Source organism: Euleptes europaea, chromosome 1, assembly GCF_029931775.1.
Source record: "Euleptes europaea isolate rEulEur1 chromosome 1, rEulEur1.hap1, whole genome shotgun sequence".
In the NCBI taxonomy this organism is placed as follows: Eukaryota; Metazoa; Chordata; class Lepidosauria; order Squamata; family Sphaerodactylidae; genus Euleptes; species Euleptes europaea.
This window is the reverse complement of record NC_079312.1, coordinates 80068334-80084850: the sequence shown is the minus strand read 5'-3', so window position 1 is coordinate 80084850 and position 16517 is coordinate 80068334. Positions and strand designations below refer to the sequence as shown.

The 16517-nt window shown below is 46.4% G+C and overlaps 1 protein-coding gene across 1 annotated transcript in view; it reads left to right on the top strand.

The window, feature by feature from the left end:
- Window positions 1-16334, top strand: part of CPLX2 (complexin 2) — a 109967-nt gene extending 93633 nt beyond the window's left edge. The window contains exons 3-4 of the mRNA XM_056860986.1: window positions 7142-7317; window positions 16082-16334. Of these exons, the coding sequence (XP_056716964.1) occupies window positions 7142-7317; window positions 16082-16279 (374 nt within the window). The 3' untranslated portion in view covers window positions 16280-16334. The remainder of the gene's footprint in view (window positions 1-7141; window positions 7318-16081) is intronic.
- Window positions 16335-16517: the final 183 nt, after the last annotated feature.

Here is a 16517-nt window from a genome sequence, read left to right as displayed (position 1 = left end):
CAATCCAACGGTTAGCCAGGTAGGTAAGATATGATTTGCTTGTGGTCTTTGGGAAATGTAACTGCATAAGCCAATGGGGACCAGTGGGGGCGTTACATTACACCAGAGCAACAGCGCAACAGTACAAGTGCAAAAAAACCCACCCAAAACTGAACAGTCTGTAAAACTAAAGTACAATACACACACAGGGAAGTTCCAAATAAAAACAGGCAGTGTGGAACGGTTGCCCTGATCACACCATCTTCAGAGGCGCCCCAGAGGTGGGGAAAATCCAGATCAGGGCTGCAGTCTGGAAGATGCCATAGACTGTTTGACAGACATGATCTGGGAGATCTATGTAGCCCTCAGGACATGTTATTTTCCCCATTGGGATAAATGGCAGCTCCATGGGTCTACTTCAGGTAGGGAAAATGGCACCCGGAGCTGGGGAAGACTTGAACCTCTTTTTCCCACACACTGCAGTCCCAACCCAAATCAAGCTCATACAAGCCTGGGAATTAATCCCTATTATGAAAATCCCAGCACACATCTAGTCAACAATCTATGGCGTGGATCTGACAGTAATTTCTACAGTGCGACACATGGGGTTGGATCCAGTGCTGCGTGATCTTCTTACCTCCCACTGCAATCCAAAATGCCCCCTGAAATGCTGCTCCTGGAGGACTGGACTTCCCCCAAGAATAGCATAAGGGGTAGTTGGAAGGGGCAATCAGCAAAAACCAGCCTACGTCCATCCATGGGAGTCCTCCACTGGATCCATGTTCTGTCATGCAGGCTTTGCAAAGTGTGAATCATCCATTAGTGTTTACCCCCTCCTAGGAGCGAGTTCGCCCTGACCTGGATGGCCCAGGTTAACCTGATCTTGTCCGATCTCAGAAGCTAAGCAGGGTCGGCCCTGGTAGTATTTGGATGGGAGACCACCAAGGAATACCAGGGTTGCTGTGCAGAGGAAGGCACTGGCAAACCACCTCTGTTAGTCTCTTGCCATGAAAACCCCAAAAGGGGTCGCCATAAGTCGGCTGCGACTTGAAGGCACTTCACACACACACACAGGAGCGAGTTCATGAAGCTTTTCAGGGTGGCAACTTGGCTGTGATTTTTGCTGCCTCTTCTGGAATGACAAACTGGATCGAGAAGCGAGCCTGGCTCCCCCCCCCCTCCAAGACACATGCTGTGATGAAGTCTTTATGCTTTTTCGTTCTTGGCTCTGCAGCTGAGACAAGACCATGCCTGTGCAGACAGTTTCCAATTTGTATGACAGAGCTAGCTGGAAAGAATGCCGCTTGTCATCATACATCCTTGCCTCTGCCCCATCCCTCACTCCCAGCCACAACAACCCATCAGCCAGGGCTGCTGCAACACAGCCCAGCCATACACAGGCTCCCTTCTCTCATCCTGTATGGCTCTGCTGGCACAGCAAGCAGCAAGTCTGCTGTCTCTGGCTGTGTGAAAGGCTTGGCTAGTTTGGGCAAAGCGGTGATGAGTCACACAAGCAAAGAAGGGGGGGAGATGGAGCTCGGGAAGATGAAAGACCCTGAAGTCTCCTGGTGGCCTGGGGAGCCAGCACTGGCTTGTAGCTCTAAATTGCTGACAAACTGCAATGGGAAATTCTTTTGCCTGGCTCCTGGCAGAGGTACTCAGAATGGTACGGCACAGACCGAGCTCCTGTCTCCGTTGTACAGATGCACACAGGCTTGGGGAAAGGAGAGAGCAACTCCTCTTTACCGTGGAGAATGCTCTTCCCCCGTAGCTCACTGGATAGTGGACCTGCAAGTTCAGGAAGAACTTGTCAGAAAAGCTGGGACTGAAGAGTCCACACGCTGACATCTGCTTTCGAGCTAATTGTTCTACAGTTCCATGACCATATTGAACCTTTATTGCAAGCATTTTCTTGTAGAACCAGCCCTGCCATAAAATAGCATGCAGCAGCAATCTCAGGAGGAACCTTTTGTATCTCATTGCTCAGCACACAGTATGTTCTCCCTCCCAGCCCCCTGACCTAGTGTATCCACTGCAGGTCGGAGTGGTGTGTGAACTGTGGCTGCACAAATGTTCCAAGCACCTATGGGCTAGTGCTGATGATGTTACTAGTGACAACAGGCATGCTTTCATCGCTCTCCTCCCCCATCTGCACTACTTCAAGGTTTTTGAAACATTTAGCGTGTTGCTTATTCAGTTTTGAACTAATTGCTCCTAAGTATATCATTCATTCACTCAAAGGCCTGCTCAGGGTCTGTTGATTCCATCAGAGGGTCCATATTGCCTTTGTTTAAAATAGAGGAAAGAAGAAACAGTGGCCAAGGTGTACTCTTCTCCTGCGGTGGTCCTATAACTTTTAGTTGGTTTATTCTTTAAAAGCAAATAGCAGTTCTTGGACATGCACTCCCCTTCTACTTCCAGAGTGTACAGCTTCCCTTTTTAATTAAAACAGTGAACGAGCACATAACACACCCACCTTAGCACTCATCACAACACAACCATCACCTGTGTGGTAAGGCCATTCTCGCCATCTAAGTGACAAGATTTTGCCTTTCTGGCACTAGAGTAGTAGAAGTTAGCTATGGGGGGCTTAGAGCCAGCATGGCGTAGTGGTTAAGAGCGGTGGTTTGGAGTGGTACACTCTGATCTGGAGAACCGGGTTTGATTCCCCACTCCTCCACATGAGCAGTGGAGGCTAATCTGGTGAACTGGACTTGTTTCCCCTCTCCTACATATGAAGCTAGCTGGGTGACCTTGGGATAGTCACACTCTTTCAGTCCCACCTACCTCACAGGGTGTCTGTTGTGGGGAAGGGAAGGTGATTGTAAGCCAATTTGATTCTTCCTTAAGTGGTAGAGGAAATGGGCATATAAAAGCCAACTCCTCTTCTTCTTAGTGGATGCTGGTTATACTTGAGCATCCTTTAGAGATCTGCCAGGGACATGTTCTCATAGGTGTTCAGTTAGCTGAAAGGTTCGCCTGAAGTAAAAGGATCTTAAAGGATATGCAGACGCTACTACTGCTACAGTTGTGTCTTATATCCACCTCTCAATGGAATTTTGAACACTGGTCTGTTTGGAGACAACACAGGAAAAGAGGCAGCCAGACTTCCCAGTCCCTGGCATGGAGCCATTTTCCACAAAATCCCTTCACCCAATGGGAATCCATTCCATCTTCCCACCACCTGGGAACAGAGGATTGGGCTGGGGGAAAGCAGTGGTGTGGAGGGAGGACACAGACCTAGTGCACTGCAGTTTTCCTGCCAGATTCAGCATCCTATTCAAGTGAAATCTTGCAGCGACCCAACACAGAGCAGGCCATTTGTTCTGTGGGCCACCATCCAAAAAACAGCTTGACTTTCAATCTTCCGCTGACACCCAGAGGAAGAGAGCAGGGCCCGGGGCTCTTGCTGTGGGGAGACACTTCATCTAGGAATGGAAGCTGTCAAATCTCTGGCACTTGGATAATATAGTAGCTTTCAGGTGCTTTAGCGGGCAGGCAAAGAGACTTACGGCTGCTTCACCTGGCCCAGGAACTCCATCGATCAAAGCAGAAATCTTCCCATTCTCTTCAAGTATGAACAAGTGCTTTTTTTCAGAATGCCTAGGGAAAGATGGCTTTTCTTAATCAATTGCCTTCTTTCCATCTTCTGCTACAGAAGGACTCCCTTGTCCTTAAACAGAGAGATAGTAGGCAAGGCTCTGGAATGCACTTTCTGGAGTTTCACGTGGGGCCTGTTCTATGACATGCAAGGTGCCAGGTCAAAACATTCTTGGTGGCCCAGGCTTGTAACTGAACTAGGGTTGCCAACCTCCAGGTACTCGTTGGAGATCTCCTGCTATTACAACTGACCTCCAGCCAATAGAGATCAGTGCCCCTGGAAAAAATGGCCTCTTTGGCAATTGGACTCTATGGCATTGAAGTCCCTGCCCTCCACAAACCCCGCCCTCCTCAGGCTCTGCTCCCAAAACCTCCCACTGGTGGCTTAGAGGGACCTGGCAAACCTAAACTGAACTCTTTTCCCCTTATTGCCCATATTTTACCACTTGGTATGCATTTTATGGCATACATTTTGCCAGTGGAGTTTCATGATGGTTGATTTGTTTTTACGTACAGTTCTTGCTGCTGAGTGCTGGACTATGGGGGCTGGATCCTACCAACTTATCTGCAAGTTAAAGAGAGGAAAGGGAACCCCTTTTGATCAACAAATAAGCTATGGCAGTGATGGTTCCAATGTGTACAACATAAGAACATAAGAAAGGCCCTGCTGGATCAGACCAAGGCCCATCAAGTCCAGCAGTCTGTTCACACAGTGGCCAACCAGGTGCCTCTAGGAAACCCACGAACAAGACGACTGCAGCAGCACCATCCTGCCTGTGTTCCACCGCACCCAAAATAATAGGCATGCTCCTCTGATACTAGAGAGAATAGGTATGCAGCATGACTAGTATCCATTCTAACTAATAGCCATGAATACCCCTTTCCTCCATGAATATGTCCACTCCCCTCTTAAAGCCCTCCAAACTGGCAGCCATCACCACATCCTGGGGCAGGAAGTTCCACAATTTAACTATGCGTTGTGTGAAAAAATATTTCCTTTTATCTGTTTTGAATCTCTCGCTCTCCAGCTTTAGCAGATGACCCCGTGTTCTAGTATTATGGGAGAGGGAGAAAAACTTCTCCCTGTCCACTCTCTCCAAACCATGCATAATTTTATAGACCTCTATCATGTCTCCCCTTAGCCGCCTTCTTTCCAAGCTAAACAGCCCTAAGCGTCTTAACCGCTCCCCATAACTGCTCTAGTCCCTTAATCATCTTGGTTGCTCTTTTGCACCTTCTCAAGCTCTGTAATATCCTTTCTTAGGTGTGGTGACCAGAACTGTACACAGTACTCCAAGTGTGGTCTCACCATAGATTTGTACAAGGGCAGTATGATATCAGCAGTTTTATTCTCTATTCCTCATATAATTATGGCCAGCATGGAATTTGCCTTTTTTACAGCAGCCGCACAGTGGGTTGACATCTTCATTGAGCTATCCACTACCACCCCAAGATCCCTTTCTTGGTCTGTCGCTGCCAGCACAGATCCCATCAGTATATATGTGAAGTTGGGATTTTTTGCCCCAATATGCATCACTTTACACTTGCTCGCATTGAATCTCATTTGCCATTTTAATGCCCATTCTTCCAGTATGTAGAGATCCTTCTGGAGCTCTTTACAGTCCGATTTTGTTTTAACCACCCTAAATAATTTGGTGTCATCTGCAAACATGGCTACTTCACTGTTTAACCCCAACTCCAGGTCATTGATGAACAGGTTGAAAAGCACCGGTCCCAACACAGATCCCTGAGGCACCCCACTGCTCACATCCTGCCATTGTGAGAACTGACCATTGATTCCTACTCTCTGCTTCCTATTTTTCAGCCAGCACTCAATCCATAACAGGACTTGTCCTCTTATTCCATTACTATGAAGTTTGCTTAGCAGTCTTTGGGGGGGACTTTGTCAAAAGCTTTTTGGAAATCCAAATACACAATATCCAAATACAAAAACCACATGGTCTGGGTGCTGCAGTGAGGAGGGAAAATTAGACAAGATCAAATGGAGAAGCTGGTAGGATCCAACCCTGGGTCTTTACTCCTGCATGGGTTTCTTTCATACGGTTTAACTTTATTTTGTTTGTTTTGTGCTGTGGAGAGATGGCATAGAAATCTACTAAATAAAGAAATAAAATATGTGGTTGAACTTGAACACAGCTGGACTCATAACAACCTGTGGGTCCTGGGTGCAACCACTAGTGGGTTAATGTAGCTGCACTGCACATGCTGTGATGTACAAACTGGACAAGAGAGGAGGGCACCAGCAGCCAGCAGCTGACAGAGGAAGGACACGGTTAAGGGTTGTGACATATCAGGAGTCAAGTTGGAAGCAGATTGGAATGGGAGAAGCATAAATGTGATATACTACAGTGGCTCTACAGGGCTCTTCATACATTACTGAAACATATATATTTTTTAAAAAACTGCATTTGTAGACCCCTATTACCCCACGTGCCCTGATCTAGATGGCCCAGGCAAGCCCCATCTTGTTGGATCGTGGAAAACAGGGTCAGCCCTGGTTAGTAATTAGATGGGAGACCACCAAGGAATACCAGGGTTGCTGTGCAGAGGAAGGCACTGGCAAACCACCTCTGTTAGTCTCTTGCCTTGAAAAACCCATAAGGGGTCACCATAAGTCGACTGTGACTTGATGGCACTTTGCACACACATTACCCCACATACCTCGCTTGAATTTTCTTTGTTGTAATTGTAAATAATGCAGCCTGGTATTATATACTTTATACTTACTACAACAGCATTATTTCACATGGTATATCTGAACCCCACATTACACTGGAAATGTTTGGATGACTAGAATCATGTGGGGAAGGCAAAAGATATGGAGCATTTCCACACCAGTTCATTTCCACATCAGCCCCCAGAATGGTATGGATAGGGTTGCCAACCTCCAGGCACTCGCTGGAGATCTCCTGCTATTACAACTGATCTCCAACCAATAGAGATCAGTTCACCTGGAGAAACTGGCCACTTTGGCCATTGGACTGTATGGCATTGAAGTCCCTCCCCTCCACAAACCCCGCCCTCCTCAGGCTCCACCCCCAAAATCTCCCACCAGTGGCGAAGAGGGGCCTGGGAACCCTAGGTATGGAGCTGGTGTTGAAGCTTTTCATGGGATCCACCAAGTGTTTACAAAAGGGCCCTGGAGTTGCCATGTGATGCCAGGGTAGAAAGTCTGGATTCCAAAGTGGGCTGTGCCTGTGATACCTCCATGATCCTCACACTAACATCACTGGTCACCTTGGGCTGAGATTTAGGGGGGCAATTCCACTGAAACACCTCCTTGGCACCTTCAGCTTTACAATCTTCGATGAGAAACTGTTTCCCCTCATTAAAAAGCATTAATGAATTACACACTCAGCTCTTGCAAACCAGAGCTACGTGATCACGCCTTTCCTCTCCCCATCACTTTTGAGGTTCAGGTGAATACAGAAAGTGCAGCAGGGGAGCAGGATTGCAAGGGAAAGCTATCAGAAGGCAATGAGCTGTTCTGAACAGTCAGGGTCTTTCCTTCTGATCATGGTTTCTGTAATGTCACCTGCAGGGGCCACTAAAGACATGGGGAAAATGCTGGGGGGTGAAGAGGAGAAAGACCCTGATGCCCAGAAGAAGGAAGAGGAACGGCAAGAAGCCCTGCGCCAGCAAGAGGAGGAACGCAAGGCAAAGCATGCCCGCATGGAGGCTGAACGGGAAAAGGTTCGGCAGCAAATCCGTGATAAGGTAAGTGATCTACCTACAGCTAGCCACTGAAAAGAATAGAACTATCATTTGCAGAGGTGGGAGGGACCTGTTTGCGGTAAACGGCAAGTATAGAACTGATGGGGGGGGGGGAGAGACTGAGCCTGTGGGGAATCTAAGAAGATATGCTGCCAGAGCCAACCCAAGCTCTGTAATGACAGTTACCAAGCAGACCCCTGTTGGCCATTATTGACAATACTAGCTTCCATTTCTAAAGGATGAAACTCCATTTTGAGAATCCAGCCTAACTAGTCTGTCTTACTTGTTACGTGTAATGGTTGTTTGACACCAACATAATAAAACCTAGCGCTCTTCTTTTTATCCTCTGCTTAGTCAATGAATGCCCAATGACTCTTAATAATCCATAAATATTCAAGGAACTAGCTAGATTGCCTCTAAAAGGTGAAAGATACATGCTAGGTGTCCCTGATAGACTTTAAACTATTTTTACATCTTTTATATCCCACTTTACCTTTAAGGAGTCTCAAAGCTGTTTACAATCCCCTTCCCTTCCCTTCCCCACAACAGACACCTTGAGAGGTAGGTGGGGCTGAGACAGTTCTGAGAGAACAGTGACTAGCCCAAGGTCACCCAGCTGGCTTCATGTGGAGGAGTGGGGAATCAAACCCAGTTCTCCAGATTAGAGTCTGCTGCTCTTAACCTCTACACCACACTGGCTCCCAGCCCCACCTAGCCCCACCTACTTCCTAAGAACACTTGGTGGGCACCAGAAAAGATGACTGCAGATGCCATGGCGCCCATGGGCACCACATTGGAGGCCCCTGCGCTAAGCTATTTCTGGATTTGAACTTTCCATGCCAAAATGCTTTGTTGTACTACACTAGTAAAGGGGTATTTTGGTTTTATAGGAATCACTGAGGCAGCTCCAGTGCCTAAAGAACTAAAAGGAAAATTTGAAAGCCCAGTTAGAGTAGTGGCAAATGATTACTACCATTTTTGTGATTTTTAAATTTTAAGAGGGAAATGACTGAGGGTGCAAGGCCAGGACATTAGTTTAAAAAATCTTGCTTGGGCCCAGGTCCCCTGCAGGAACTGGGGACAGAGACCCGGGTGTTTGCTTCCCCTTTCTTTTCTCATTGTATTCCTTGTGGGATCTCAGCCTTTCCCTTTTACCAAGGGGATTGATGGTCACTCAGCCACACAGCAGAGCTCCATTCCTGGCCAGCTGCTTAGGGAAGGAAGCGAGTGTCTGTAGCTGTATAGTTTCCTCTCCACCCATACACATATCCTGTATCTGCCTCCTATAGATTCAGTACCTTGGACAGTTGTCCACAATGTCCTGTGAATAGGATGAACTTTCTTCCATACCCCAAAGGTTCGTTTCCCTTTCCTTCTTTAGTAAGAGAACAACATTAAAGTGGCAAAGGAATGGTCGCATGATCCCATGAATATTGACTGCGTCCCACCAAAATATCACAGCCTTTATTCCTGTTTTTAACTTCTTGGTGCAAAGCATCAATTCATTCACCCAGTTACTTCTCCTTGGTTTTCTCCTCCCAGAAATTATCCTCCCATTCCTCAGCCCAATTTACCTATTCTTGCTTACTGAATCTGTATCTGAGCCCAAGTTAGCCAAAGTAAGGGGTCTCTAGCATGCTCCAAAATGACCATCTTATTCCTGCTGTGGAACGAAGGGCTTCTCTAACTGACAGTCCCCAAATTGTAATTATAGTAAGTGGGCTTTTGATGTTGAAGAGAGACTCCCTACCTGTTATTGACAGCAGCTGTTCATGCACTCAACTGCAGCATGTCTTTGTGTGTCCCCCCCCCCCCACTCGCTTGCTCAGTGCCTATTCATCACCACCTTTCCAGTGATTTTCTGGAAAGGCTTTGATGTTTTTTCCAGCCTGTAGCCTGCAGAAGAAGTAACAGCCTGTTAAACGGAGACCACATTAACACTTAGGCCTCACAGACTGCTGTCCCCCTTGGGGCCTCACGCACATGCTCATGAATGATTCTCATCTCCTCCGCTGTCTGTATTTGCCATGGTGCAGAAGAAAGGATAATCATTCATGAGTTTGCAGTGTGAGGCTCCAGGGGAATAGCTGTCTTTAGAGCTAAGAAAAAGTTCCCGCTTGCCCTGCACTCTGGATGCCTCCTTTGTTGCCTTGTCTTTCTCCTTTCCTTTTTGGCCTGGCTATCACTGTGATCCTGATTATTTGTCTTGATGGAGGGGACTGGATGGATAGATTATTAGATATATTCTGAAGACTGGTGTCTGATGGTTTGCAAGAAGTGGCCAAAAGGTATAAGAAATACAGACTGAAGATGTCCAAAGGCAAATTGTGTTCCATTGGACTGATTTGTATCGGCCAAGGAGAACACCATACACTTTGAGAGGAACAGGAACCCACCACCTGTTTTCATGGTGAGCCCAGAACCAGAGCCAAAAAGGGGAGTTGCAAAACTCAAGCTTCCCTACTGTATTTTTGCTCTGTCCTCTAGGAGCTGACTCACACGTGCTTGTGAAGTACTTGTTTACAGTACATTTGAGGTCTGGCAGCTCCGTATGCAAAGGAATTGCACTGAATGTTTGAAGTAATAGGAAAGTTCTATGTCTGGTGTGTATCTCTCATTGTCCATTCACACATGCAAGTTCATTACTTGGTTCAGTCACTTAGTGATGAAAATGCATGTGTGAACCGATCCCCAGAAGCGCATACATATTTGTAAGACCTGTCTGTCTATGGTAGTCTGCGTTCTCTTCAGAATGAATAGTAACATCAGAAAGCTGAGCTGGAGGGAAAATAATTGGCTGCATTTGCACAACCTGTGATCGCTACTAGGCGAGAGCTGCTTATGTATGTAAGATTTTAGGAAGGAGAATGTCCAGCTATCTTTTTTCAGACTGGATATGTGGCAGTTTTAAAGCTCAAAACAGCATTGTAACACCAAACTGAAAGAACAATCTCTTGAACTTTCTCAGGACTACTGTGTCTTTAAGTTTTCCTCCTGCTTCTAGCATAATCAATTACTATGTCCATTGTTCCTGAATCCATTGTTAATTTTTCTTTCTTATTGGGGAATCAGGTTGATTAGTACTTTCACTGTGCAGCCAAAGCTATTGCTCATAATTTTTACTTTTGTTATTGTAATTATGTAATCATCAAATTACAGTTTAAAAATAATGAGCAGTGGCTTTGCCTACAAAGTGAAAAGCCATACTTATTTCCCCTCCTTAAAATAAGAGCCATTCATTAATAGCTCATTCATAAATGCCACCACCATAAGAGAACAGGAAATAATTAAGTAGTCTGTAAAACTAAGGGATCCAAGGAAAATTGTAGAGAGAAGTAGAACCTTTGGTGAACAGGAATAACTTCCAAGTATACATATAAAAGGATGTTGACACTACAAATGACAATGGCTGGCTTTTAAAGGAAATATATGTAGAGTGCTGTGTGAAACCTCTGTTTTCAATTCTGCTTGCTGTGGACTGTGGAAAAAGACAATTGAAAACAGGATCAAACTTTATGGGACATCGGATTTCTCTGTCTGTATTTTCTGGTATGGTTTTTGACCCTAAATAGCAGCCACAATGGACCCCACGTGGATCAGAGCTACTGGCAAAGGAGGGGGGGCGGGTTTAATCTTCCCCCATTTCTCCAAATGGAGATGGCTCCCAAACTAGCCACAACACTTATCGGAGATCAAATCAGCCATACGAGGAGCATTTTTGATCAGGGAAACAAAATAGGGGGGAGAGTTAAACCTCCTTCCCCAGCACTGCAGCCCCAGTCAGCATCCACCCTCTCCCAACTTCTTTTTAGGATGAGAAAACTCATTGGGGGGATCCAGTCGTGGAACTGTAACATCTTGTGTACTTTTTCCTCAAGTAGTGCAAAAGTTTCTCCAGTGTGGAAACAGCCACTGCTTTCCCTGTATGACAAACTGTGCCTCTACCAAACTGCCTTTTTTATAAAACAGTTGTTAAAGACACAAGAGCCCTGTCCTTCTTCGCAGCTAGTCACCCTATTAAAAATGTACCCACCACTACTGTTACAGGTCTCATAACCGGCATAACCCCCCACTGCATGCTATAAAGAACATAGCCATGGGGAAGTCCTTTGGGCTGGTTGCTTACTCCATGTCACAAGGGTAGCACCAGCATTACAAAGAGGAATCTGTCAGGGTTCACACATCTCAAGAGTGCTGAGAAGCTTTAACTGTTCCACTGGAGACCTGAGCAGTTCTGCTGGGAAAGCAAGTGTAGCCTTTCAGCTCAAACACAGTATTCCACCCAGAGCAAATCAGCCAAACTGAAGCAAGCAGCCAAAGAGATGTGAATGGAAAATGTTGTGGGAAGAAGAGAAGGGGAAGCAGGACGACAGAAAGAGATTGCTATGAGTGCTAAGTGAGCAGAGAGGGAGAGAGAGAAGCCCGGCGAAAACAGGTGGAGCAGGAACTTTGTACAAGAGTGTAGAGAGAAAGACCTCCATGTTTAGAGGCAGTCTACCTCTGAATACCTATAGCTAGGAACAAGCAACACAGGAAGGTTGTTGCCTTTATTCCCTGCTGGTAAATTTACCAACCGTCACTGTTGGAAGCAAGATGCTGAATTAATCCAGCAGGGCTCTTTGTTCTGTTTTTATGACTGCCAGAGGTTTGAGGATGGAAAATGTAGGAGTTATTGTTTTTGCATGCATAAAAATGTTTATGCGCACCCTCCTTCTGGGGACAGAGCACCCCATCTTTTCCAGTGCTCCCAGATTATCTTGAATTTTTAACCATTCCAACCTTTCAAAAACTTTTCTCCTTGGCCAGACATAACGCCTTACCCCTCAATGAATTATTTGGCAGATTCTTAAATACCCCCAATCGAACAGAGTGTGTCCATGTGGAAAGGCAAAGACAGAAACACCCATTTTTATTCAGTTGTGATTTATATTCTTTAAAATTTTATTTTATTACTCCATTGATTTCGCACTGTCCTGTATGTTCTCACGACTACCACTTAATCTATTTGCTGTCTGGTAAAGATAAGACTGTTACTCTATCCGTAGTTTATTCTTTAACAGCCACTTTGAAGATACACCAAAAGTTATAATCAAGTTATGCCTCAATGCTCATTTGCATACAGGCACTCTTTTTGCACTGGAGCTGGCTAAGAATATTTTCACATGATGCAAAGTGAGGCAGTAGCTGGATTTGGAGGGGAGATCTGGGTTATATTCTCTGCCGTTAACTCTCTGCCAATCACCTTAGGTTCCCACTGTCCACAGGTTATTAGTCGCGATGGTGTCTACATCTCTATCACCCGCACTGTAAGTGCCTGTATTAGGTAGTGCCTTGTGCTCCCTATCTGCGATCTTTAATATCCCTCTGAAGAGGCAGATAGCGGAGCTGGTGCGGCCTGTACCCAGCCTTCAATATCTTGCTAGCTGGGGCAGATGGGAACAAGAGATTCCGGCTCACGTGAAAGAGCACGTGGAGCACCTCTTCTTTGTCCGTGTATTCATCTGCACGCTCTGCAGCCCCCTTCCCTCCCCGCCTCCAGCTTTTGTGCAGCTCCTGCCTTTCCCAAGGGGACTTGCACCGACACTCAGAACTGAGAGCGGAATGGCATACAGACCCAGAGCAGCCACAACAGAGACTGATACAGACAGACCTGTACTGGCACAGACAGACCATGTCGGTGGTGTTGGGCAGTGCTTTGGACACTTGGGTGGGGAAGAGTTTAGACACCATGTTTGCAGTTGAGTTCCATGGGCTGGCTTGCTGAACACTGAAGAGATGTCTCTCCTTGTGGTTTCTTTCTTATGCCACCTTCAGTGCTGTGTAGGGTTGCCAACTCTGGGTTGGGAAATACCTGGAGATTTTTAGGGCAGAGCCTGAGGAGGGTGGGATTTGGGGAGGGACTTCAATGCCACAGAGTCCAATTGCCAAAGGGGCCATTTTCTCCAGGTGAACTGATCTCTATCGACTGGAGATCAGTTGTAATAGCTACTACTTGGAGGTTAGCAAACAGAGAAACAGCAACAAACTGCAAACAACAAACAATACTTCTTTATGCTATAAAGCATATAAAGATACAACCAGTATCTGGTGCAATGATAAACAGTAATGGACAATGTCCAAGGTCATAAGATTGGCCACAACGAAAAGAGAAGTCCTAGAGCATAACTAGGAACGTTTCTTTCTTTTCCAAGAGGTAAGGTGATGGAACAATCCTACAGAATTCCGATATCTTTTCTGTTTCGGCTTAAAATGACATCCTTCCTCAGGGGCCACTAAGTAAACAAGATAAAGAGTATGCAGTACATCAGCATAAATAATAATCCAAATGCATTAATACAAATTGAAAAAATACACAGAGTTTACAAGGTACTTACACGCTAGCTGTAAATTACAATGCTTACGCGTTGGCAAAGTAGCCATGTTACCGCCCCATTTAAGTATGATGCAATCACATGGGTAGGTACGACACAGCTGTAACAGCTTAAAGTGATAGCGTACCTATATACTAAAAACCACATACAATGATGTAATTTACAGCTAGCGTGTAAGTACCTTGTAAACTCTGTGTATTTTTTTCAATTTGTATTAATGCATTTGGAATATTATTTATGCCGATGTACTGCATACTCTTTATCTTGTTTACTTAGTGGCCCCTGAGGAAGGATGTCATTTTAAGCCGAAACAGAAAAGATACCGGAATTCTGTAGGATTGTTCCATCACCTTACCTCTTGGAAAAGAAAGAAACATTCCTAGTTATGCTCTAGGACTTCTCTTTTCGTTGTGGCCAATCTTATGACCTTGGACATTGTCCATTACTGTTTATCATTGCACCAGATACTGGTTGTATCCTTATATGCTTTATAGCATAAAGAAGTATTGTTTGTTGTTTGCAGTTTGTTGCTGTTTCTCTGTTTGCTAATTATCTGCAGCACGCTAACTTTGGTTTACCACTACTTGGAGGTTGGCAACCCTAGTGTTGTTGGCAGTTCAGATATGCTGCTTTGAGAGGAATACACATGGACGTTCTGTCTCCAGCCTGCAGAGGGAGGCTTTTGCCAGAGTCCAGCAGAGAAGCAAAGGGTTTAAAGGCAGGTCTCATGCTGCTGGAAGGCTCTGCTGCATGTAGGTACCCATGAGGACACACATGTGAACACGTGAACACATGAAGCTGCCTTATACTGAATCAGACCCTTGGTCCATCAAAGTCAGTCTTGTCTACTCAGACCAGCAGCAGCTCTCCAGGACCTCAGGCAGAGGTCTTTCACATGCCTAGTCCCTTTAGCTGGAGATGCCAGGGACTGAAGCTGGGACTTTCTGCATGCCAAGCAGATGCTCTACCACTGGGCAAGTGGGGATTAACTCTTCCCCCATTGACATTGGTTTTACAACCCCTCCCCTATGGGGTAGGAAAAGAAAACAGGCAAAGTGTCTCTCTTTTTTCCCTGCTGGGGCTTTTGGTAATGGGAAATAAATCAGTGGTTATGACTCAGATGGGGGCAGTTTTGATCAGGAAACGGTGTAAGAGGAAAGAGTTAAAGAATCAAACCCCTTGCTTGGTGCCATGGCCCCTGTGATATTTAGGGTCAAATAATGTGTCAGGATCCCTGATCACAGATCTCCCATGTAAAATGAATCCTGGCCCAGTCAGACTGGTTTGATTTCCTCAGGCACTCACGAGCTCCAGGAGGCAGCTTCCCCCTAGAGCGCGAATAAGTGAGGACCACTTGGCTGGCCCTGTTTCTGTTGGGAGCAGAGCTTTCACAGAGCAGGACCAGCAAAAAGAGAGCCAAGAAGGTCTTTCTGGATGTGGGTGGCGTCTCTGACTAAGCCTCTCCTCCGCCGAAACCTAGGGTTGCCATCCGGCAATCTAAACATAGCACAGAGACCCTAAAACTCACATTGAAATGGGAGATAAGGCAGCCAGGCCTCACTGCTCTCCCTCAACTGCTGTGTAACCTTTCTGGGCTCTTGACTGGTACAGAAGGTAAGGAAGGACGAGTGGGGGAAGGGAGAGGCGCTCTGGCTGCTTTGTGGCTGGATGTTTTGTTTAAGTTTTCAGGGGGGGATGTAAAGGTCTGGGGTGGGTACCCTTGTGGAAAAGTGGCAGCTGTAAAAAAAAACAAGCAGGTAGCCATACGAGAAGTTAGGGTCTTTTACAGAAGTGGTCAATTCGTCAGTGGGAGCTGTGTCGCGCCAGACTCCCCTAGGTGTGCTGATAGGGTGGCCAACCTACAGGTACTTAAAAAATTACTTGTGCTGTACTACTAGTAGTTGATAAAAAATCACAGCCACTATGGCCAGCCAAATTCTATTAGATACATAAGCTGGGGCAGGATTAGAGGATCCAAATCTTCTATTGGTCGGTACCTGAAGGCCGATACCCAACGTTCCTGACCTATAGAAGATTCAGATCCTCTAATCCTGCCCCAGCTTACGTATCTAATAGAATTTGGCTGGCCATCGCAGCTGTGGGTTTTTTTAATCAACCTCCAGGTACTAGCTGGAGATCTGCTATTACAACTGATCTCCAACCAATAGAGATCAGATCACCTGGAGAAAATGACCACTTTGGCAATTGAACTCTATGGCATTGAAGTCCCTCCTCAGGTTCCACCCCCCAAAATCTCCAGGTATTCCCCAACCTGGAGCTGGCAACCCTATGTACTGATGAGATGGTCTCGCAGGCCAAGCTCCCCTTGTCCCTGTGCCCTTTTGCCAGTCTTCTCTGCCTGTCTGTGATGGCATGCCCATGTTTTTCCCCTGCAGTACGGCCTGAAGAAGAAAGAGGAGAAAGAGGCAGAGGAGAAGGCAGCCATGGAACAGCCATGTGAGGGGAGTCTGACGCGCCCCAAGAAAGCTATCCCAGCAGGCTGCGGAGACGATGAAGATGAGGACGAGGAGAGCATCCTCGACACGGTGCTCAAGTACCTGCCGGGCCCGCTGCAGGATATGTTCAAGAAGTAACAGCCACACCAACCCCCAGCCACACCCACAGTACCCCGGCATTGCCTACTCAGCGCTTGGGTCGGGGTTCCAGGTGGGGAGGGGATGTTCATTTCTTTTTATCCATTTGATTTTGTTTTGTTCCGAGGGGAGATCCCACATTTGTCCTCGTGCCATGGGACCCCTGCCAAGCCACCCCCCTTTGTCCCCAGGAGAGGGACATCAGGCACAGGATACTCTCCCCTTCTTCCCCTGCCCC